The sequence below is a fragment of the Acipenser ruthenus genome, chromosome 22 (assembly GCF_902713425.1).
Source record: "Acipenser ruthenus chromosome 22, fAciRut3.2 maternal haplotype, whole genome shotgun sequence".
Taxonomy (NCBI): Eukaryota; Metazoa; Chordata; class Actinopteri; order Acipenseriformes; family Acipenseridae; genus Acipenser; species Acipenser ruthenus.
This window is the reverse complement of record NC_081210.1, coordinates 22,642,079-22,666,987: the sequence shown is the minus strand read 5'-3', so window position 1 is coordinate 22,666,987 and position 24,909 is coordinate 22,642,079. Positions and strand designations below refer to the sequence as shown.

The following is a 24,909-nucleotide window of genomic DNA, read 5'->3' as shown; positions in this document are numbered from 1 at the left end:
ATGCTTCCAAGTTGGGAAATGTATTCCCTATCTGATTTATGACCCAAGGTGTGAGAATAAAGAATATCGGAACAATCGGGACTATTTTAAAAATTTGTTGCTGAAATACGGACAATATAAAGATCAAATAGATTTTAAGATGTTTGTTGTTGTTGTGTGTTTTTTTTTTTTTTTCCACAGCAGGGTGTTCTGTAACACTTTAAGACCATTCACAAGTCATTCCCATTTAAAAGCGTTTTTCGGCTATATGAGGTTATAGCTGTAATTAGCAAGGGTTCGTTATAAAACTATCCCTGACAATTATGCAGCTAGGAAATACTGATTTGGGGGATGATAGCATTATGGACTATGACTGGATTTGCTGATTTGGAATGGAATGACACTGTCATGATAACAGTAATAATTGCATAGTTTTGTTGGTTTTGTTTCTATATTCCAGATTATGTGTTTTGAGGCATTGTTTTGACACAGCAAAAACAGTATTGTTAGATGAGAGATTGTGAGGGATTCTGTACAGTATACTGTAAAGAGATCTTCTGCTCTGCCTCTGTGATTCTGGAAGTCACTGCATTCTCATTACGTGTTTAAATCCCTGGCTAGAGCCTAAGCTTGTGGCCAAAGATCATGAAGAGTGATGAGCCAGCATAAAGATATTTAGTGAATTGGGCCCTCTGTGCCAGCTACAGAGGAAAGGCATGACCGCAGTAAGAAATACTGTGAAAGTCTATCCTTATTGCTTAGCACCCTCATTGCTTCCCACTTCCATGAGAACTCCTTCTTGTCCATCATTTGGGATTACGTAGTCACCCATAATACCTTGTGCTCTGCGGGGTTAATAAACAGGGGTAAATAAACAGTCACAGCAAATACTGTGCAGGGTCCAAAAAGCTACATGAAATAGGGGAATCCTACTGAAAAATGGCAACATTAATTACATAAGACAATATGAGCAAATGGGAAAAGGTCTGATGACTATACAAAACAAGTCATGTTTTAACAACTGGGCTGGTGCCTTCTGTTGATTACTGTTTGAAGATGAGTCGATACTGTTCATTCTCTATCTTTTTCTTTGACTACATAAACATTTTGTTCACCATTTATCTAACTGACATCTGATTGGCTGGTTATGCTGAATAATGGTCGTGCTGTACTAGCTGCATCACTAGAATGTTCAGTAATGAATGACATTTTAAAAGCTTCATGTAACTTGGCAAGCTAAACTGAATGTCATTGTGCAACATTTCATGTGATGCCAGTAGAGAGCCTTATGCATGCCATCATGATGTTCAGGGACAATCTGCTTTAGACTCGAGAGGTTGATGATAAAAGTGGCTGATGACCTATAATAAGCATATCAAAACAAAGTGTGATCTTGATTTTAGTAGTTTTCTTACTGGGTGTAAACAATGGCAATACATCCCTGGGAAATTGTTTTAAAAAAATATTTATATATTATAGGGTGTGCTACAGTAAAAGCAGTTCCCAGCGTGCAAGTAGCAGTAATGTGTTACTGTACTACTGATGAATGAAGAGCTGAAAGAGTCGACAGGGCATCTGTTTTTACTTGTCCTGATATTGAGTCTTTCCTCTGTCTTCTTTATAACATACACTTCCAAGGTCTGATTTTATCAGTAAAGGATTGACCTCAAAATGTTAATCTCATATACAATCCAAAGCAAGAACTGTAATGAGAGGGATTTCAGGAAACTGAAAGATTAAATGTGTGAGGGTTGAACAGCACTGGATCTGATTGAGATCTGCAATAAAAAAAAGGTACTGCTTGTACAGTACATTATATCGTATTAATATTTAATTTGTCAATCATTTTACCTGTGTGAACAGTACAAAATGTACCAAAACATTTATAAAATGATCTCTGCTGAAACCCTGCTAATGTTTAGAGAAGTGTGTCTAAACACTGCTACTGTGAAATGAAAACGTGTCTGGAATACTAAAAAAAAGTAGAAGCAGCTAGAAAAGCTTTATCATACATGCTTTCGTTTTCAAATTTAGGAATTGGAAAGTATTACAAATAGTGGTCATTCATAAAAACAGTTTGGGAGCTCTGACATAGAGAATGGTATTGAGAAGCTCTTGTATGCCAAAGAATTATGTCACCAGTGCAGGTAGCAAGTCATCGGGAAGGAACAATGTGGTCTGCCTTTATGCAGTGAAAGTGATCAGAAAAAACTGGGGGAAAACAAAAGAATATGTTTACACATACGCACTGACACATACAAGAACATCCCAAAAATCCATCAAAATACAGTTTTTACCGAATGTACACTTTAATGATATAAATAGCATCCCCGACAGACAGCATGGAAGATTAGGAAATGCAGTTTGAAATAGATTCTCTGCTAGTGTTCATCCATCAAATACAGACGGTTATTTTAAATACATCTTGGAGTCGAAATGACATATAATGGATATGTATGAATCAATTACTGCACCACAGGTCATGCTGTCTTCCTCTGTTGAGGTGACCCTTTTTAACTGACTAATCCTATCTTTTTAGTTATTTATCATGTTTTGTTTTTTTGAAGTTGCAGACCGTCTGGGTTGTGACCGTCAGACTCGCTTCCTTGTCCCTCCCAATACCAAGCACTGGGTTGCACTGCTGCATAGAGGAAACTGCACCTTCAAGGAGAAGATCCTGAGAGCGGCCGCGTTCAACGCCTCTGCTGTCGTCATCTACAACAACATGTCCAAGGAAGAGACCATCACCATGGCGCACACAGGTAGGACCTGAAGGACAGAGGTGTACCTTGTCAGGCCTTTGCCTTTATATCTCCCCACAGGATACAGTGGCGCCACCCATATGTAAGTTTACATTAATAACTGCTGAGCAGTTTTTTCAATGGGCTCATCCAATTGATATTTCCCATAATACACGTACGGTTGACGTGAGCCGTCAAACTGAACGGAATTCCACATAGCTGCTGTCTTCGCTCGCTCTCTTCTCAGCAGCAAAAAAAGTTGCTCACCAGAGATTTAAAAAAAATATTGCATGGGGTATTGAGTGATGTCCAATCACTAATACAGATTTACCAGCTGACATTGTCATTGGGTTCTGGGTTCAATTTATTATAGAATGTCATTACCTCAATTTTTTCATGTAGTTAAAAGCAACAAATAAAGTTACTAAATCAGAAATAAACAGCTCAGAGATTTAATCAAGGGGAGTGTGAGTGAAGTTGTTTCTTATTTCAGAATTGTAAATTGAGTTTTCTTTTAGACTAATTACGATTTGGAGTCAAACACTAACATATTAGAAACTAGCATATTGTGTCCTATTGACAAAGCTGAAAACTCAGCATAGGGAAACCAAAATGATAATATTAAGAAAAAAATAGGGTCAGAAATCACAAAGATATGGCTGTACACATTTAATGAAATTACAACGTTTACAAAATACATTTTTTTTCACAGTAATGACCCTTGAATCTTCTTGTTTCATAGAGCTGCTTTGATGTTAAACACAGAGCTAGTGGCTTACAAGGGTGTTGTTTTTGAGATCGTTTCACATTAATAATGAAGAAAAAGCTGACAGGGCATTTCAGTATTTCCGTACTGGTTTTGTACATAAATCATTAATCTTGGTACTGTAGGACAAGCTGGGTACCACGATTCCATTCCTAAGAGAAGCACACTTCTCTGCATTACAAATGTGTGCTCAAATTACAGGGAGTCGGAGGGAATGAACCATAAAAGTTTCTGAAGTTGCCTATTTCATCCTTCGAAGACTCTTAGGAGCAACCATTTTGTAGGAATAAAGTAATTCTTTTTGTGATTGTTTAAGAGAAATATAATCTACTATCTCTGTTTTGTTCTTCCTGGTCCCTGTCGATTCTATAACTTCTTTATTTGGTTACTCGTTGTCCAGACCCATGTGCCTCAGGAAAGGAGCACCTTTTTATGCACTGTAATCTGCGTACTATTTTCAAGGTATATTAGATTGGGGGGGGGGGGGGGAGGGCATAAACTTGTTTTTTTATTTATTTATTTATTTATTTCTTTTTTTAAACCATCTTTCTTTTTAATAACAAAGAGGCACAGCCAACAGGGATCCTCAAAGAAGGGTTAAACCCAAGGAGAGGAATTGTGTGTTTTAGGGGAAGCCACTACTGCTGTAGCAACATCTTATAACAACAACGAAAATTAAAAGTGGGTTATAGAAAAACTCCTGGACAATGAAAGCATTTGTTGAAAATGATAACTTTTTTTTTCCTCATCCACAAAAGCAAAACTTTTGCTACAAAAGATTAGAAATTAGAAATTTCCATTGGGGTATGTAAACTTTTGACTACAACTGTATATATATTTAAGCATGTCAAGTTACCAGCATCGGCCTCTGCAGGAGGAAAACAAGACCAGCTCAAGGACACTATGTAAAGGTTTTCAGTGCTCTTCAGATCTGGAATATGGTTTAAACCTACAATTGCTTAGAAGCGAAAACTGCATGTTTTCCCTGCATATGAATGTGCCATAATCCTAAAGAGTAGAGGTGGTGGGATTTAAATTATAATTGTTTTTTTTTTTTTACAGTAATAGATTTACTAATACTGTTTATCATTTACCAATATTATGATGTTCATATCACTGATATCACATTATTTGGTTTTGAAATCCTTGTTCTGTTCAGCTATTCCCAAATCTGCATCCACTGCATGCTACAAACCTATAGTGTATATATACTAGTGTGTTAGTATGGTATTTGCATGTTTAAATTGTATTTTATCTTTTTTCTACAAAGTACAAAATGGTCAGACGTGTAAACAGCAATGCTCACGATGGAGCTGATTACATGAAAGGCACATATGAAAGCATACACTAAATGAGCAAACATCAAACCTTCAGATTATAGCTCTACAGGAAATATCTGTGTGAGAAAATGTATGATGCGGGGGACAACTATCATCTTTATGTATATATATATATATATATATATATATATATATATATATATACACACACACACAAAGATTAGAGTTGCTGTACATCAATTCAGAATTGAAGTTTAATAATTGTAGTACCATACTGCATATTATTATTATTATTATTATTATTATTATAGGTATCCCAGCTCTGCATTAATAACATGCTATCTTATCAAACATCCCCTGTTTTTAATCTTAAAGGGCCTGGTCTTGCTATCTTTTGAGTGCAGTGTGTTGATAGGTTGTACAAGGCTTGAGTTGATTATAGATAGTTCTAGGTATAAATTAATGCCAAAGATTTAGTAAAAGGGTAAAAATGGGGTGATCAACTGGTACTTCTTAAAGAAGGCTGTAGGCTTTTTACACTTTGCACACTGTGCAGCGCCACACTTTGCTCCATGGATCGCTTAATCAGACGTGACTCTCGGAGTTTGTTGCCAAGAAAAGAAAACCAAAATGGTGACGTGATCTGTTGAGATTTTATACAAACAAGGCTATGAAAGGAAGTTTGCATGGTCCGAATGAAATGTAGTGTTTTCTGAGTTTAACAGAACAGCGGCTCTGAAGGAAGTTTGCGTGGTCCGAATGAAATATAGTGTGTTCTGAGTTTAACAGAACAGCGGCTCTGAAGGAAGTTTGTTGGATCGGCTCATTCTTCTGTTAAATTTGAAAATCCACATATCTTTTTGTTGATATTTCTTTCAGGAGTTTTGAATAAACAAAGCAAAAAAGAGAAACATGGGCTAGGAACTAGGCCAATACAATATTGCTAAAACATAATGAGAAGTAGGACATGAGAGTAGTGGTAGCAGACAGTAATAAATGCTCTGTATCTTACATTATCCCAGACGTGAGGATAGAAAGAGGGATTGTGGGACATTTTACTGTGTCCTTCGGCTTTCAATATCCTCAAATTACTGATAATGTACAGAAAAGATGGTATTGTTTTTGCAGTACACCTCTCCCACAGCTTTGTTGACATTGAAAAGCATTTGAGTGTTAATTTTAGGCTATACCTTGGACATTCATATATTTGATAGACTACAATATGCAAAAATTCATTATGATTTTTTATTATTTTGACAGTTTTAAAGAAAAAACATTACTGTTTGAACATGACCATAATGAGGCATTAATTTTTAACCCTCATCAGCTCAACAAATAAACTTGCAGAAAGAAATCACATGTTTTATGTGTAGCTTTTCAGATTAAGCTGCAACATCATATCTCCCTAATAGCCAAGTTAATTTAAAAATTGGATTGCGCCTGCAAAAGTGAAGGCTTTCTTGCTGAGCTGTGCATGCCTTTTTCCCTGAGCCGCTTAAACCTCTGATTCAGAACAGCTGTGTACATGTCTGTTTGATTATTGCTTAAGGGTTAAAGATGTTTTTCCAAGTGTTTTGATGTTACACACATCATTGTGTAAAATGAGAACTCCACTGTTTTCAAAAGGTCATGCATTGGCTTGTTTATGACCTAGTAACACCAGCTAATCTTCCACGGTTAAACTCAGTTGTATAAAGTACAGGAAATAGCCAAATGGAGTTTGTGTTGTGTTTTTTTTTTTTTTTTTACCTGTAGTGATTAAAGTGTTTGGACGTTTTTGAGTGTTAGTATGGTGTTCCCTTGTTATTATGTTCTTATCTGGATGCATATACACCAATTCAGAGGCTGCACTCTATCTGATCTGCAAGTGCAAGTAATCTGGCAAAATAGTTTTTCACAAAGGGTTGCAATTATTAGGGAGCAATGTCTTGCGTGTTGATGCGTTCTGTGATTTTTGGATTGTTTTTGGTTTATATATTATACCACTGCAGTTTTGACTTTGGTCATATGTAAGGTCATTAGTCTTGCTCACTGGAATGAGGGTCATAGATGTTTACTTTTAACTGTGGTTACAAGTTTACATTCCTATTAAATATTAAAGACTGAACCCATTACCTTAGCTGTCCAAAGCATGTTTCTCCAGTAGCATCGTGAATAAGTCACTTGCTCACAGTATCTCTGTGGTGAAATGAAATCCTATATCTCAAAGTTAAAGAAGTATACATGCACAAGGAAATATTATTATACTGAGTTTAAAACTGATATGCATCTTTAATTCGTGGGGTATACAATCTCATAAAAACATCTAAGCTTGCAGTATTCTAAAGTGGCCTTTTTTTGTAAAAGATTTTATTTTAAAGTTCAGATTATTGAACTTGATGGAAGGGGGGGGGGCCTGTTACAAAACCATTTATGAAAAATGCAAATTTTGGTTCCTATTTTCTAGTGTATTTGTGCATTGTTTTTCAGAGTTATATAATATACCATACAGTAATTAGATGCTTTCAACTGTTCAATGTCAGGATACAAGTTTAGTGCAGTTAATAATTACAGAAGATGGTTAACCCACAGATGTAGTGGTAGAAGAGGAATATGCTATAAATTAATCTGTTTTGAACACAGGCATTTTACAGCTTCCAGTCCTAATCTGTGAAATGTATTCCCACCCATCAAGCTTTGCAGTATGTGATCTGAATTGTTACTCACCTGCCTGGGCTTGTTTGAACCATCTCATGATGATATGCTTTGTTGCTTCTGGGGTGAACACCTGTCATTTTGTAGCACACAGTTTTGTGCATTTGTCGCACACAGTCTTGTATAAATGTAGAATAATACGTGCAGTAAAAGCTGCATCTCCCTGCTGCAGGTCATTATCTGTCGTGACGGACGTTGATATAGAGAATTAACAGGCACTGTATTAAGTCACTGATGTTTCACGACACGTTTCCATCCTTCACTCCCCTGAAGGATTTAGAGAAAGTCATCAATAAGGTTATGACACCAGAACAATGTTAACTCCCTTCGCACTTGCCATGTCAAATAAGTGGCATGCTGGCTCGTGGTGGCCCTGTGTACTGTTGACAGTGCTATGGCAGGTGTTCCTGTGTGTACTGTAGTCTAAATATGATCCCCAGAAGTGCATAATTGCTTTACTTTGTTGGATTAATCAATACTGACTAATAGACCAACAGGAGAGTAATTCAATATCGTATTATTTTCTTTTGACTCGTAGGGTATGCTTATGAAATAGCAGTAAACAGCAAAATATTTTGCTGTTGGCTTTTGTGGATTTTCTCCAAATATGCTTCATACTAGCTTTTTTTTTGTCTGGATCTATTTACTAGCCAGCACATTTCGCCTGTGTAAGACTCAGTTGTTTTATTTGCTTCTCTTGCATTGTTCAGCTTTTATTAGGGAGCTCCCCTAAATCCTTTGTTTAGAAAAATGCAGGGTATAAATGCTTGTGACAGCCTTCTGCCGTGTGGGTGGGTGCGTGGCAGGAGATCGAGATGGATGTTAAAGTTGATACACCCCGCAGGTGAACAGGATTTATTTACACATCAAGTCAACACACTGAACAGCTCACGTGACACTACCAGCAATGGTAGCGCACAGAGCACATACAACACAGTGTACGAAAACTTTGATGGGATCTACAATCTCTGAACTAATCTTCTCTGTTCAATAATAATAAACGTTGCTGAAGAGCTTGATCATGTTGGGTAAACGGTTAGGGTGGATATGTGGCGGGTGGATACGCGATGGATTACTGTGCTTGTACTTAACAGGTTCTATTTAAAAATGAACCTATATTAAATGAGAGTGCATGTATTCCATTATTGAATTAGCTATACCACTTTATTAGTTAGTACTGTGATTACATTTTATTGAAAAAATAATAGAGTGTTGTGTTGCATTATAAATCTATTGCCTCGTGAGTGCATACTAAAGAATATACCCTCAGAAGGCATTATCCTTTAAATGTTATTTTAGTTCTAGAGCTGTAACAAACCTTAGACTGTCCAATTACATTCTGCTTCCAGGGTGAAGGATGCCTGTGTTGGTAAAGCTAAAGCAGAATGTGCAGAAAGCTAAACTGTGAGAGACTAAGATATAAACAGACATTACATTCTAAGCATAAAACCCAGGATTTGTCATAAACAGTGTAATAGCACTGAAATACATGAAGGCAGTATAAAGCTATTTTTTTGGCTTTTTTATGGATTCCTTTAAATGTATACACATTAAAAGGAAAAAAAAAACTGGCTACAGTTGTTCCTGACATATTGCCATTACAATTATCTTGGGCTGCATTAGTTTAAAAGCTTTCCACTTCATTGTCATGATGTTCTTAATACTAACCACAATGCAAGGACAAAATGTCGGAGTCTATATTGCTTTTGATTAGAAAGCACAGCATATGAGAAGAAACTTCCTTTTAAAAGAGTTGGATTGACACATTGGGATTGGATGACCATGCCCAGAAAATTGACTTTAGTTTAAATGCAGTCCCAATCATACCCAGCCTCCTAGCAGCCATGACCCTGATTTCAGTGAAATCAATTGTAAAATCTGCCAAGGGTTCATGAGAGAAGCATTGCAGTACAGCCTGCTTCATCATCATTTCTTAGTTCTGTACCACTCTAAATATACGTATTGGGGACTGTTCAGTCATCAGAGCATCATAGATCTTTTATCTAAAGATATTTGTTTAACTTGTGATTGGGCATACTAACAATTCAAGGGGGCTGAACAAAACTCTGAAATTCATACGAAACTCCGGGTCTGTAAACTGGAGGGACACTCAACCATTCCTCAATGACTACTGCTTAAAATAATTTATTTCAGTGGTAGACATCGCAAAAGGTGTCCATTTTAATTTTTTAATTTTTTTTTAGACTGACGTACAACAGTATTTCAAACTGAAATGCTGACTGTAATATTCTGGATTTCCTACAGTATTGTAAACGGAGATGTCTGTTGCAGGTACTGGGGACATTGTGGTGGTGATGATCACAGAGTCCAAAGGCAAGGAGCTCCTGAGCTACATCGAGAACCACCTGACAGTGATGGTATCCATTATGGTGGGGACGCGCAGCATGATGAAGAACATCAACCGAGGATCGCTGGTCTTTGTCTCCATCTCTTTCATCGTGCTCATGATCATCTCCTCCGCCTGGCTCATATTCTACTTCATCCAGAAGATCCGCTATTCCAACGCTCGCGACAGGAGCCAGGTGCGTTTCTGTAGAATTGCCTCCATAAGCCAGTTCTGTTGGTCATAAACCTTTTGTGCATCCTTTTGTATTCATCCCGCAGAGGCCTTCTCAGAGTAAGGGATATAGTGGAGTCGCTTGCCTGTCCTTTATGCCACATTTTTCAATATATCCAGAGAACTGGTCATCCAACCGCAATGGAACTTAGTATGGCCATTCCTCATATGGTAAATGGTGCACATGTTTTTACAATACCTTATTGGTTTATGTTGACAGTACTGTATTACTGGACATTTGTATGCAGTGCTAGTCTACCTCATCAGCTTGATGGAAGCCTCTTGCCAAGACTACTAACTAATTTTTTAACTTCTAGTATTATTGCTGTAGGTGTATGATAATTGTTTTAACAGATATGTTGTGATAAGTGTACCAAATAACATAAAGATGATCAAAGATGGACTTTTGTTTTATATTTCTTCTGTTACTAAGACTATTGATTCCTATTAGACTTAAATCCTAGAAACCAGTCTGATGTTGTGTGGAAGAGATCCACAGTAAGAGTGAAAAGCTGCCAGAGGGTGGGTGGGTGAGTGCGTGTGAGTGCGTGCGTGTGTCATCATGTGTATCTTCAGAGATGTTTGGGTTTAAAAGGGACAGCAACAGCCTTTTTTAAGGTTAAGGGAAGCATTATGAAAATTTGATGCTCATAAAAAATTAACAGGCCTTACTCTCCAACAGCTTGGTCTTAAATGCCAGGTGTTCCTAGATGAAAGGCACAGCATACTGAAATATGGGTGTTTTGTACAAAAAAGGCAGTTATTCTGTTTTGTAGCTGCTTTGTTTCAACTAACCGCCTGTAAACCAACAATAAATTAAGCTTTAAAGTAAAGGCAAGAAGATGTAATAACTAAGATGTTCTGAAGCCTAAATCCTGTTCTATTTTTGCTGTGCTGAATAGCAGGGTACCTTTTTTATTATAAACCCTTTATCGTAACCCAGAGGTAAAATACCATTCATATTTTTGTAAACTAAAGAAAAGAGGTACATACTTTACTATATGGGCAAAAAAACTTGCCATGTCTGCAATGAGTTAAAAAATATCAGTCTTTTTGGTTACATTGGTGGCTTTTAGCCTGATAACTAAGGTACACATCCAAGAGAAGGCCCTCCATGTGTAGCAATGGTTTACTAAATAAAAAAAAACATCAGACTGAATCAGGATTGTTGTGAAATGGAAGTAGAAAATTACTATTTCAGAGAAAAGTAGCACCAACCTATTTTCACTTATTGAGCGCTATCGTCGGCATGTACTGTTTAAAGCTGTTGGATTGATTTTCTGACCCCATGCATGCAGTAGCCACCATAATCCAAAATAATACTGGGGGTTGTGTAGGGAATAGTGGCTCCAGAGACCAGCATGTCTGTTTGGGCTTTCCTGTCAAATTGTCTTTAATCAATTTGGATAGCCTAAAAACAAAAGGATGAAAATAACCAGAGGATTTCCTTTAAATAATCCACAGAGTGAATGATCAAATTCTCAAGCACAAGGGGGAAGATACCTTTTATAAAAGCATATAAAAGGTAACTCGTACAGTGCAGCATACTCAGGTTACAGCATTAGGTTGTAAAAAGTGCACCAGACCATCTGCTGCTTCCCCCGTGTATACTGTGTTCATGTGTGCTGGTCTCGTTATTGAAATTTTGGGCCAGGGCGTCACAAGTTACATATAGGATGCAAGTTGCCAGAGAGAAAACAAAAGCACTTTTTTTTTTTTTTTCTTTTTTACAAAAGCACTTTTTAATATAAGGTCATCTTATTTTAATGAGTGCAGCATTTTATATGCAAAGATGAGCTTTGTGGTTGGCCTGTATAATGCAGTAGTGCTCAGAGTCTGTGATTGTGGGAGTGCCAATTTTATAATGATTTCAAATATCGTAAGTGGGTAGCAGTTTTAAAAATTGTTCATGCATGTACATTGTATTGCTTGTGCACACTTGTGCATGCTTATGCACACATTTGGCTTGCAGAGATAAATGCATATACAAAAATATATATCCAATGTACATACTGTATATTAAATGGTCAGACGTGCATTTATGCAAACATATTGATACATATTCCACACCTACGCATGCACATCCTCTGTGCTGGTACAGAAAACTGAATTGTGACATTTTGTCCCCAGAGAGACAGATGACTGATAACCAGATAGCACACCTGTTCTCAGACTCTGCGGTGGGTTACAGCTTTGAACTGCGTTGCAAACAGTTTTAACTGACTGTCAAAACCCATTCTCACTGTGATGACACAGTTTTCCCAGATGTACTTGAACTACTGTTTTGTTGTTGTTTTTACAGTACTGATGGAAACCAATGTAAAAGTTTGAAGAGCAGAATTTTGCCTTATAGTTTGTTCCTCAAGTGGAAAGTTGAAACCTGCAGTAGCTTGAATTAGCAGCGCGGTGATGAGATGGTGTAACCTGGTTTCGTTGCCACTTTCTGGAATCTAGATATAAATAATCCTGTTTATGAATCATCCTGCTTCTGCTTTAGCACTGCTAGCCTGTATGTCCAAAATATAGACAAAAAACTGCTGACAGGAAGAGCCAGAAGGGATTATAATACTATGTAGTGTGTGTGTGATCCCTTTTTATTCTACATCCGTGACCTCATTTGTTTGCATTGGCTATTCTTGGTCAGATATGTGCTAAAAAGGAAAGCGGGAGAATTGAGGAAATTCAATAGTATTTCTCAAAAAGAAAATGAATGTTGAGAAATAAGAAATTTGAGCCATTCCAGACCCATATTAAAATCCAGTTTATCTCCCCAGGGATGTTGTCGACTTAAGCGGATCCAGTAATTAAAATTCATAGAAATACCCATCCATGATCTGAGAACTCTTTTACTTACAGGGACTGTCAATGTAATGTCTGAGTCACGCAGTGTGATGTGGAAGTCAGACAGAGTACTGTATAATTAATGGATTCTGGGTTTTAGTTCCTGCCATATATAAGCTCTGTAGAGATCAGCTAACTGAAGATGGCTTTTGCTAATGAAATGTGAGAATCAAAATGATCTGTGCCCATATCCTGGAGTCTGGCAAGTGGCCATTCAATGTGTGATCTGACTTCTCCTCCTGCAGTGATCTATTGTCTCTCCTTAAGTCGGGCTGGAAGAAAGCTGCATCTATAAAAACCTGATACTTTAGCTATTCTTTTAGAGGAATGATTACCAGCAAGACTAGGGCAACCTTGTATGACAGTCGCTCATTCTGACTAGCCAAGGTAAACGGTGTGTGTAGCCACAGGTACAAGCTGTGATAGTCCTGTGACCTGATTCCTGATTGCCAATCTGGGTATGCAATACCGTAAAACCAAAATACCTATTTTATGTACTGAGAATCAAAAGCATGTAGCTTTACAGAGTACTATTCATGCACGGCTTCAGGTTGCTAGGTAACCATTAACTGGGTTTCCATCCAACTTTTAAGTTTGTTGAAAACACATCATTTGTTTGTGTGGCTGGAAAGATGTGTGCACACACATGATTTTCTTACGCTAACCTACATGCATAAAACATAAACATAATAAAGTGATGGAAACAGTTTTTTCGTGTGTTATGACCCTGTACTGGGTTTAATATTCCCTGAATGTGACTCATGCGCCTTGTACCATGTTTCTATGGAGATGAGAAGACACTACTGCTGCTGAGAAGTAGATAAATCACTGCCTGAGAAAGCAAAAGACGTAAAAGCAAAAGAAGCCCTTGTTTAATGTTATCATTAAAAATTGAAGTTTTAAAAAAGTGTGCTCCTTCAGCTTCATGTTCAGGATTTACAGGATTTCTGCCCCAGCCTGACCACGTTATACCTGGTTAATTTTATGAAAAGTCAGTACAAACTTTAGTGGATGAGCAGTAAGTAAATGTCAGTTCAGCAACATAAGCAATGCTCTATGTGTTCTGTTCTGTTCAATATCCCCAAGTTCATCAGCGAGATCTTTTTTGTTCATCTGCAGTTTAAAAATGGAGGAAGGAAAATGAAAATCAAACTGTTCGATGGCAGTTCGTGTTAGGAGGACACTTAAAAAATTCTTAGGAATTTGTCAGACTGCATGTTTAAAATGTAGTTTGAGAATTGTATCCTTTTTTGTTGCTGTTGTGAGAAGTAATGGAATGCAGACAGTTTGTTTTGAGAAAACATAATGTAAAGAAAGGCATTTTACAGGAAGCAGTTCAGATAAACTGGTATTAATGAAATGAAGGAACTTTATACACTGTCGTCCTTTTGGGTGAGCTTGCCGATATGTTAAATGTGATTTGGTACTTCAAAGAACACTGAGTGGAAATATCTAGGAGAAGGACATGGTTTTCTTGTACCTGAGAATATTTCAAGAATAGAAATTACGAAAACTGGATTCTGCCAGTGTACATATCTTCTGGGCATTCTCCTGTACTTGTGTTTTGTCAGTGATTAATGTTAAACACTTCAAGGTATAAACATTATTGATCCCTAAGAAGGTATTTTTAAATTATCCACTTCTCTAAAGGTGTCGTTTAAGTGGTACAACCATCCAGGAAGTAATGAGCTTTTAATTTACAATGTTGGCTAGTTGCATGCAAGGAAGCTGTCTATGCAAGGCAGAATAGATGCAGGATACCAGTATCACATTAGAAAAGTACTGTATGTACATTTACTTGTGCTTGAAAATTCAGCATTCGAGATTTAAAAACTGAAGATTTGTGCATATGAGAAATCTGTGAAACACTGGATTAAATGTGACTCAGAAACCTGCTGTTTTTCAACAAGTGCTTTTAGAAAAGACCCAAATTTGGAAAGGTATTGGTCACTTAAGCAGTCAAACTGTACTCGTTGTACTGCCCATTGAACAATACTCCTGACAGCTCTTCAAAGTGACTTTTCCAAATATGCAATTGGAGTGCACCGCACGCAATCAAGTGAGGAGCAAATTGTCCGCTGAGAGTTTCACATATTTTAGCTTTGCTTTGGCAGCCATGTGCCCCTTTTGGCATTTAGACATAACAGTCTTTGTTCAAAGCCTAGTAAGGCACTGCAGTGCAGAATTGCATGTTCCAAGATTCAGTCCTACTACTGAACATTACAGACTTCACATTTACACTTTATTCGTTTCCATCACTGTACCTATAAAATGTTACTGTACCTGGAAAGTCTTGTTTTTGGATCTTATAAGGAGTATCTTCAAATGTAATTGAATCTCTTTAATACATTTCCCTTACTATTATAGGGAGGGTGCAGTCGTTCTGAGTAGTTCAGGGTTACATTGCTCCACTATTGAGAGATCATTGTTCTGCCTTTACCTGGCTTTGAGCTGCTTGGAGCCACCCCCACATAGATAAGCAGAGCAAGTAGGTGGCTGCCTGTGTTGAGTGTTCATGTTGTCACATGATTTGAATGGAATGAGGAAGGCTGTTCAGGCCCACCACATAGGATTCTCCAAACAAGCTTGAAACAAGTTGAATGTAAATGCTAATTTTATGATAGCTTACTATTAGAGCAACAGAACCTAGAACTAAATAGTAAAGGAAATGTAAACAATTAAAATGACTTACTTTTTAACAATTGTTGACATGTCCATTTTCTGAATGATACCTATCCAAATAGTCATTATACTTCAAGGAGCATTTGTACTAACCTTTGGTTCCAGCAAGCGTTATTAATTATAATTGTTTTGTTTCAGCGCCGACTTGGAGATGCAGCTAAAAAAGCCATAAGCAAGCTTTCCACTCGGACTGTGAAAAAGGGTGACAAGGTAAGGGTCAATTCATTTGTTATTTTAATTACAAAAAAGAACGTTGTTTGAAATGTTTATCCACAGAACGCTCTTTAGCGTTTGTCAAAAAAAAAGAAAAAAAAAACATGCTCACATGTGATACAGAATGTTCTGCCATGTAAAGACAAATCATTTTTGTCCGACATCACAGGAAGAAAGATTGGTCATGCAGTGTCTGACAATGCATTGTTCTGAAATAGACTATCTTGATTGACTGAGTGGGTCGTGACGATTTATAGTGACTGTAGAAAGACTGTTAGCAGCTGTATATGTATCTGATTGTGAATATTTTGCCCCACAGTAGCACACAATCCCTCACACAAAGCCAGGTCTCTCAAGGGCCAGTCTGTAATTTTCAGGGGTGGATTCTAATAATACCCACACTTTACAGTTATGTTAAAAGGTTAATTGAAGTTCAGAATTTGGAATCAATACAGTGCTGTGAGCCAGAGCACTTGGGGCAGGTCAAGGTAAGGAGTGCTCTTTACATAAATAATACATTGCACTTTCAAAGCTACACCAAATGGGATCCTTATGGCTTTAGCTGTAATACATCATTATCTACAGGATATGATCTACAAAGATGATTCAGATAAGGTGGCCGCCCCATGCATATTTAAACTCAGCAGTGTATCTCTCTATTGCCTCTTTTCATGTATAGTGCTGGTCTAATTGTAGAAATGCTTCTTGCTCAGTGTGGAATGCAAAGTGTTTCTTCAAAGCAGTTTATCTGCCTATAAGGGTCGTTTTGGCCACCATTTGTAGGGAGTGTGTGTGTGTCTGTGCATCACAGGAATGATAACTTAGTCCTGAAAAACCAGTTCTTTTAGTGAGTAATTGAATTAGTCAGCTGTAGCCAGTACCAAGCTTGGCATGATCCATACAATTTATGCTGGCAGTAAGTAAGGAATGATAGAAGAAATTGTTGAAATGGGTAGTGATTGCAGACACACAAACATTATTTTCTATGGAGTTGGTTGTGTACATGACCTAATATATATTGTACCGAGTTGGTCACTATTTTATTACCTTGATTTAGATAGTGTCCTGGCTGGGATGTCATTCTTGTGCTACACAGACACATTTTCTCCAGTTTGACAGATTGACTTATTGTTGTGGAGAACCCTTTGTGCCTTTTACTCCAAAAAGTTAGGCAATTTATTGAGAATTGAGATTGTTTTAGTATAACCACACACATTAGCACACCACCCACATCCTCCCCTGCACTGTAACACCAGCATCAGCACCCTCTGAGTTTTACACTTATTTTAGAGCTAGCTATTGAGAGATGCAATTTCTAAATCGAGCATTACAGTAAATGAGTCAGAATGCAAGCATGTGGTTCATAAACTAAAGAAAACCAAATGGACACAGCCTAAAATCAATTCAAAACAACTTTAAAACCTACACCTATATTATTTAACTAGTACTTTATCAGTAGAAAGTTATTGTATTCACCAGCACATGTACATGTATGACACGTGGTTACAAATACAGTAGCCTTTTTAAAAGGTTCAAATGTTTGTAATAATGTGGACTAATATATGGCTATAGTTGGATACAGGTACTGTAAACCCATAATAGCATTTGGATGTTCTCTAACACTAATGGAAGCTGCTATATTAAACCACCCTTTTTTGAGTAAGAACTGTTTGATTTAAGATGAGAACTTCAGTGGTGGAATGAATCAATAATTGAGGCTCACAAAATGAGTCAGGGTCTACAATATTCACTGAGTTAGATTGATACATAATGTGAGATGCAGTGCCTCACAGCTAACAGGAATATACTGCTGTGGCACTCTTGTGGAAAATGTCCTCTTAATAACTGCAATAAAATGTACTGTCTAAACATTGACCTTGACAGGGTAACATTTTTAAATGTTACTGAAGTGATTTACTTTAGTCTGCCCTTTTGGTGTCTCTGTGTGTTATTCTGAAGCCCTGAGATTTCTCATAAACAGGCAGCACAGAAGTATTGCAACATCACTCCTTCATGGACATTTGGTGCACCATGAGCTGTCAAGACATGGCCTTTACATAATTTACGCACGTCTCTTGAAAGTGAAGTTGACTCAAGCTATTTATTGATGTCTTGTCTTGTGTTTTTTTGTTTTTTTTAAACTGGTCTCTGACACATCAAAAATCCATAATCACTGGAGGATGGGGGATTATCACTGTGTCACTTCCCTTAACGTCTTTACATTTTTCTCTGTCTTCCTAATCCCACTTGGAGCATGATTGACTAATTAGGTAAAGCCCCAGACGATTTGGTTATGGCATGATAAAATGAGTTGTTAAAGCTGCAGTCTCCCACAATCATGCTCGGTTTTACACGACTGTATGATTCCTGGGTGAATGTTTACCACATTCTTCCATACATAGCCATCTGTATACACTGGGCTGAACTATTTTTGCAAATCTGCTAAAACTTCCATTAAACATCTGTTCTGCATTCTGTAAATAATCTACCTTTTGACAGGACTGACAGATGTTTGGTTCCCATGAAATTATACATGGCCATTTCTTGCAATGTGCTATTCTATGCAGTAGGGCATGATAATTTACTTTTTATGATACCGACAGCTCTAATTTGTTATTCGTAACCATGGCGGGGAAAATGTTTTAGGCTGCATTTATATCAGGAAATATGTTATGGTTTTATGAGAGAAGTTAATGCCCTGACTGATTCAAACTGTTGACAATCATTTAACTGCCAAACAGTTGTTGAATGTGTCAAAGCTCTAAAGCCAGGGTCTAGTCTGTATGTTTGAGAGGAGAAAAAAAAGAAAGGGAGATAATTCCAGGTCACGGCAACCAAGCAGACAGAACTAGAAGTGAATCACTGCTGACAAGGGAGTAAAGCTGCAGGATCTGTGTGGCTCAGCGGGTTACACACTCAGCAAGGAGATTCTGGGCTCTAACTGCACATACTATAGACAAGCTATGCCAAAACCATTCTGCAGCTCACACTGATGTGTAAGTCCGTGCTGGATACCCTGAGGTACCCACAAGCATAATAGGCAGTGCACAGGGTACATTTCCTGGAGTAGAACCAGAATTAATCTTACCAGCTGCAGGTCTACCTGCAGTCAACAGCAATAGTGAATTATAAATAGGATGTCCCGAGTGTAATTACCCATACGTGGTGTTTCAGGCACAAGTATTTAAAAAATATCTCTCTCATCCTCCAGAAGGTGCCTGCTTCTCCCTGTTTATTTAGTGAGCCATTGATCCCTGAGTTTCAAGGGGCCTGGTTGCTATTCCTGTCTCCCGTTGAGGTTTTAATGTCCTTGCTTCCTTCTTTTCTTTTCTGGCAGCAAGTTTTCTGGGTGTCAACGCTACATAAGTGGTGCTCCAGTGATCCACATTTCTCTTCTCTCCCTCTCCATTTTCTTTATCGTCTTGCATACCTTGCTGGGTTACACTGTGTGCATGCATTCACTGGAAGAATGAGCAGGGTGATGTGCAGTTGTCAAATGTGCAGTGTTCATTTGGAAGGTTAAAGAGCAGGCTAATTGAGGCTCAAGAGGAAAGGAAGCACTGTCTATATAAAGCAGCAGTAGTGGTTGTGCTGTTTTTAACCCCTCTGTTTCCCAACTGAGTATTCTTTTTGGTTCAGAGCTCCCAGATATTAGACAGCCACACTTAGCCACGTTTGTAAACGTACCTTACTGTAACTGTTCTAAACTGATCTGCACTGTACGGTTTATATATTTATTCAATCTAAAAACATCACAATCTAGGAAGAACCTTGCGGAATTAAATTCAACAGGCCTGATACAGATGCAAGTCCAAAGATGTATCCAATGTTATTAATCTAGTGAGAAATAGCCTTATTGTAGATAGGATCGGTATGCTACTTGCTATTATTTCCTCTTTCAAACACACTTTGCACTTGCTTCAAAATTCTAAGCAGTACATAATATGCTCTTCCTGGCTATCTCCATAGTGCTGTAAGATATAAACATCCAAGCAGCCATGTTATCTTGGTGTAGAGTAATTATTTCATCTTTCTTGATCAGGCCCAGCCACTACTGTTACCAGTTATAGGAACCCACGGGAAACAAGAACAAGACTCATCTCATTTGCTCTTTACTGGTTAAATGATTTTTCATTACATGTGGTTTATTTGTACTATGTATATCCTAAAATCATTATTGTTTTGTCTATTTTTCAGGAAACAGACCCAGACTTTAACCACTGTGCAGTTTGCATTGAAGGATACAAGCTAAATGATGTGGTTCGCATTCTACCTTGCAAGTAAGTCTGCCTACTAGAAGCACACAAATTAACATACTATGTTATGTTAATGGTGCCTTGAGAGTTTTGTAATCACACTCAATGAACACGGAACACTCCCTGACATTCATTCCTATGCCTTTCTCAGCATAGGCTACTAAGTGTGCCAAATTGTGCGGTGGTTTTGTGATGTGGACAATTGCCTTCCCAAGTTTTACACCAGATACACATATTGGTGAGGTGGGTGTCTAATGAAGACTCAGAACCCCATTAAGTGGATATATATAGTATAAATACATGGTTTACAGAGAGCATACTTCATAACCATAGCAGCTGTCCCTAAGGGGAGTTGCACTACTGTTCATCACTTTGCATGCTCATTCATTCGAGTGCAGCTTGTCCCCTTTGCCACAGACTCCCAAGTAAACTGTCAACCTTCTTTTACACAACCAAGCTGACTTGTTTTCTTTATGCAATCTGTTTGGGAAGATTGTCAGTGTATAGAAACCTAATGATTGGGGTAATCTGCAAAACATTTGGATGTTTTAGGGATTTAGTGGAAGCTGGTGTACGTATGTACATATATTTAAGGAAACTTATTTTTAATGTGCTTCAACTAGAAAAGTTATTCTTAACGTCGAATCTAGTTGTTTTATAAACCATAGACTTGCACGCGAGTTTCAAACACAACAGATTCACACACATTAGGGTAAATTTGACATTGTAAAGTTACTCGCATTGCAGTTTGCAGAAAGTGGTCAGAAAACCTCTAATGAGGTACATTCATTTTTACCTCGCACATGAAAAACCTGCCCTGTAACCACAGAGCAACCAAACCCATCGTCTTCTACACTGTATTCATTGTTTTTACTTGCAGTGAAATATAATAATGGATAGAAACAGGGTGTGCTTTTGTAGCAATCATTTACTGCCTGAATGTACTTACAAGTTTATTTAATAATTAACTTTCAATCATATAACTTTCAATTGCAATACCTATTTTTAACCAATAGCACTGAATACAAAGTAACAACAATTTGTTTTGTAAAGACAAGTCTTGATGATAAGTACTGGTTTTAAAAATGGGCCCTTTGGATTTGTCACAGCTTCTACGTGACTGTCATACATAGCATGTGCCAAGCATTTTGAACAAATCTAAGGGATATATTTTAATAATCAGTTTCAGTTGCACAGCACTTGAAGGCCGTCTTCTTTTCAACAGCCTCTTCAATTCCAGCAATGCTCGATTGGTTTTAGATCTAAAGATAGTCTGACCCTTGGACCAAACACCAAGAATCTTGGTATTTCCACCCCAGTGAGATGTCTGTTTTTTTTATTTTTTATTAGATTCTGCCGTTTCTCATCACGAAACACATTAAAACGAAAGAGCTTTAGTCATGCACTGCACAAGGAAAGCATGATCATCAGGTCGATTAATCAATCAATTATTGATTCAGTGAGGCTTGCAAAATAAACGATCAATGAGTTGCTGCATCACTAGTAGCAATACTTAAGATCACAGCTGTATTGTGCACAATACACCTTTAAAGAATAGAAATGATCATGAATGTTTGATTTATTTATGTAGCTGTTTTTTCCAGTGCCATGATAATGTTCAATTTACTGTACACTTTCAATACATGTCAACATTCACATTTATGTTCTTTATTGTGTTAGCAAAACTACCAGGGTTCACATCCAGACCTTCCCTAATGGTATTGTAATGTGTTTTACACAGCTATGGTCCTTCAGTTCAGCATTGGGGTAATTGGAGCCTAATTGCATTGGGGTGCTTTATGCCTATTGACATTTAGTAGAAGCAGTGATATCATTCCCACCTCCATGGTATCAGATAACTTAAATAAGAATTAGCCTAAGCTTGTTTTCTGGTAGGAATGCAGCCCTCCCTTATTTTATTAGGTTATATGAGGGCAGTTTTCTACCTAATAGCTGAGATTAAAACTACTGCATTTTTGCTTTGGTAACGAAATGAAATGAGTTTATTATTTTAAAATTATTATATACAAAATAAATTGCTTCTGCTTTAAGTTTTAGTGAGCTATGGTAATGTTTCTGCCATTTTTCACTGATCATTGTTTTTGTTGATGTGCGTAGCTGAAGGCTGTTCGAGCTGAGGGAAGAAAGGGAGTCCTTTCTACAGATCTAAGCTTTGGTATTCACTAGCATGCATACACTTCATTTTCCAAAACGATTATCGGTCTGGTAATAATTTTCTTAATCAATGCATTGAGAACACTTTAGTATTCATAAAAAGTGTATTTGTACAAAATACAACTGAAAACATTGAATGCATACATGCGTTGAGAAAGTGTGTTGTTGTTTTTTTTTTAGATTCTGACATTTCTCATCACAATAAAAACAAACACAACAGCTTTAGACTAGCAAAGCACAGGGCAGGCATGTTTTACTGGGTCACTAATGTAGGTACAGTACATAAGGCTCTAAATAGGCACCAGGGCGATTTCATCGATTTAATTAAGGTTTAATTGAGACTCGCAAAGAAAAAGACATGGCAATAAAAAAAGATTAATCAAATAGTTGAATCTTAAGTACTGTACTGAAAAGAAAGGCTGGGGTGGGTCAAGTTTATCCAGTTGGGTCTATATTGGACTAATATTTAGCAATGGGGCAGACCGAGTTGTGTGCTCTTCAGGACACTCGAAGCTGACCTCTCTTGCTGACGGGACTTGGCTGATGGATGGTGGTTGCTTGAGTAGTAGTATCCATTCCCACAAGACATTACTATGCATAATGAACTATTTCATCTGCCATGCTTCTCAGGTATGACTGCCATGTAACCTTGTGCAGCTTTTTATATCAGTTTTAAAAATAGAAATGGTTTTAGAACTAATTTAAAATGTGCTCCATCTCATGACTGCCTGATAAATCTTCTCTATTGAAGCACATTGCTTTCACTGGAATGTTGTCATTTCTTGAGGGACCAGAGTTTTGTCCTGATCTGGTAACAAGTGACTCTCCTCCATTCCCCTGCATCAAAATGGTATGTGAGCAAAAGCTGTGTGTGGCTGTTTAGCTGAAAGGCTGCCACAGTCATGCCAAGCCCCTGCAAAGTCTTTCTGTGGATATTTGTATGAACGCCTCCCCAGAACATGTGAATAAAAACATCATAAAAAAAAATAATACATTTTCGGAATACAGGCAGTAATCTAGTATAGTTTGTTCTCAATTTATACAGTATGCAGTATCGCTTTGAAATCTATGCAGAGGATGACTAATAAACAAGACAATAAACTCTGGTCTGACACAATACACATGTTATGAATTCTGACATAGTTCTTTTTTTTACATCTGGAAACAGCTGTGTTGCTTCTCCTTTCTTTTTCCTTAAAGGAATATTAGAACGTGTGACATTATAAATGGTGCTAAAGATCTTTTCATGCTTTTGGTTGTTAATTCTTTTATTTATTTTTTTACAATAATGCAGACATGTAGAAGCTGTTTCTTCCTGGTACCTAGTCTAGACTCTAGCAGCAGTCCGACTTTGTGACCTACAGCACAGGAAGTGATTCGGTACCAGAGAGCAACGGCATTCTCTTAACCAACATATTCCCAAAGAGAAAAACTTTCCTTTTAAAAGGAATGTGTTTCCTATAGAACAACTAGCTGTTAAATTCAGATGCAGTTTTCTATTTTAATTGAAATTAACTTGACAAATTGTATATATTGCTGTACACATGCAGCACCTGTGTGCTAGTTTCTCATGTATCTGCACGGGTACAATGGAGTCTGCCTTTTTTGCCCCTTCCTGGTTGGGGGTCTGCCAGGAGCTGATGGTTAGAAGATAATTATTGTACAGCTGCAGCCAGAATGATGTCTTTTGGAGCCTTAGTGTCTCTCTAGGTTCCTACAGAGAATATTAGGTTACTTACTAATGCTCTTGCTAGGTAAAGTCAGCTTTCAAAGCTTATTCAACTCAAACTAAAGAAATTGGATTGCTTTTTGCAGGGCATCCCTATGTAAAATATTCAGGCATTCAGGTTCACTGAAATAGGTCCCAGGATCTGTGTCAAGGTGTGAATCGGTGGTTGGTGTCTTGGCATGTTACCTGCACAAATTTGGGTCAAAGAAGACACGTTTGCATCCAGCTTCAGGATAATAGCTAACTAAATGTTTTTTTATCAAACATAGTCACACCTGCTGTGGGGTTCTGTTCTAGTAAGATCTAATAATTTAGTTATTTCAAGTGTTTTATTAAAATTTGAGGTGCTTGTAAGTGGACCAAACTACTAATATCTTAATTCGCCTGAAAGAGCTTTAATGGAATATAAATACGTGTACGTCCCTGATACATACATGTACAAATGAGAGAGACTGTTTTCTGCATTTGAACAGAAGACTCCATGACGCTAAGCCAAGAAAGTGCAAATCCATCTGTAAGGGGTAAAAGCTACAAGTTTTGAAATAAGTGAATTAATCCTGTTACCATTAAGCAAAAGAATCTTGATTATTTCAGCAATGATTCAAGTCACTCTTGATTTGAAGGATTGAGTGTCCAAACAGCAGTTCAGTTGTTCAAAAACGTCTATTTTAATAAAACAATAAACCAGTAATGGTATAGGGGTTATACGATCCCAAACAGAAATATAAATAAATTATAATCTGTATCATACAGAAAAGTGCTCCGAGTGGTGACTGCTGTACAGGGGGGTAGTGGTGCTCCAGGTGTATATGCTGGCTCCATGGTGGCAGCTCACAAGTCTCCATTGTTCTGTAATCGCAAACACAAAACAAAAAAAAAATAGATTTGTTTAGCAATCTAGCAACTATGTTCTTTTTCCAAAATGGCCGACTTGCGGTTCCATGCTACCATCAAGTCGGGTCATCTCTGTAAAAG

General features: G+C 37.5%; 1 protein-coding gene across 3 annotated transcripts in view; it reads left to right on the top strand.

Moving 5' to 3' along the window:
* LOC117431557 (E3 ubiquitin-protein ligase RNF130-like) overlaps nucleotides 1–24,909 on the top strand; it is a 50,070-nt gene that overhangs the window by 12,960 nt on the left and 12,201 nt on the right. For 2 of the 3 annotated variants that reach the window (XM_034052599.3, XM_034052598.3), the window contains exons 3-6: nucleotides 2,547–2,741; nucleotides 9,753–10,003; nucleotides 15,700–15,771; nucleotides 19,972–20,054. In XM_034052599.3, the coding sequence (XP_033908490.3) occupies nucleotides 2,547–2,741; nucleotides 9,753–10,003; nucleotides 15,700–15,771; nucleotides 19,972–20,054 (601 nt within the window). The remainder of the gene's footprint in view (nucleotides 1–2,546; nucleotides 2,742–9,752; nucleotides 10,004–15,699; nucleotides 15,772–19,971; nucleotides 20,055–24,909) is intronic. The other variant, XM_034052600.3, reaches the window with a different exon arrangement.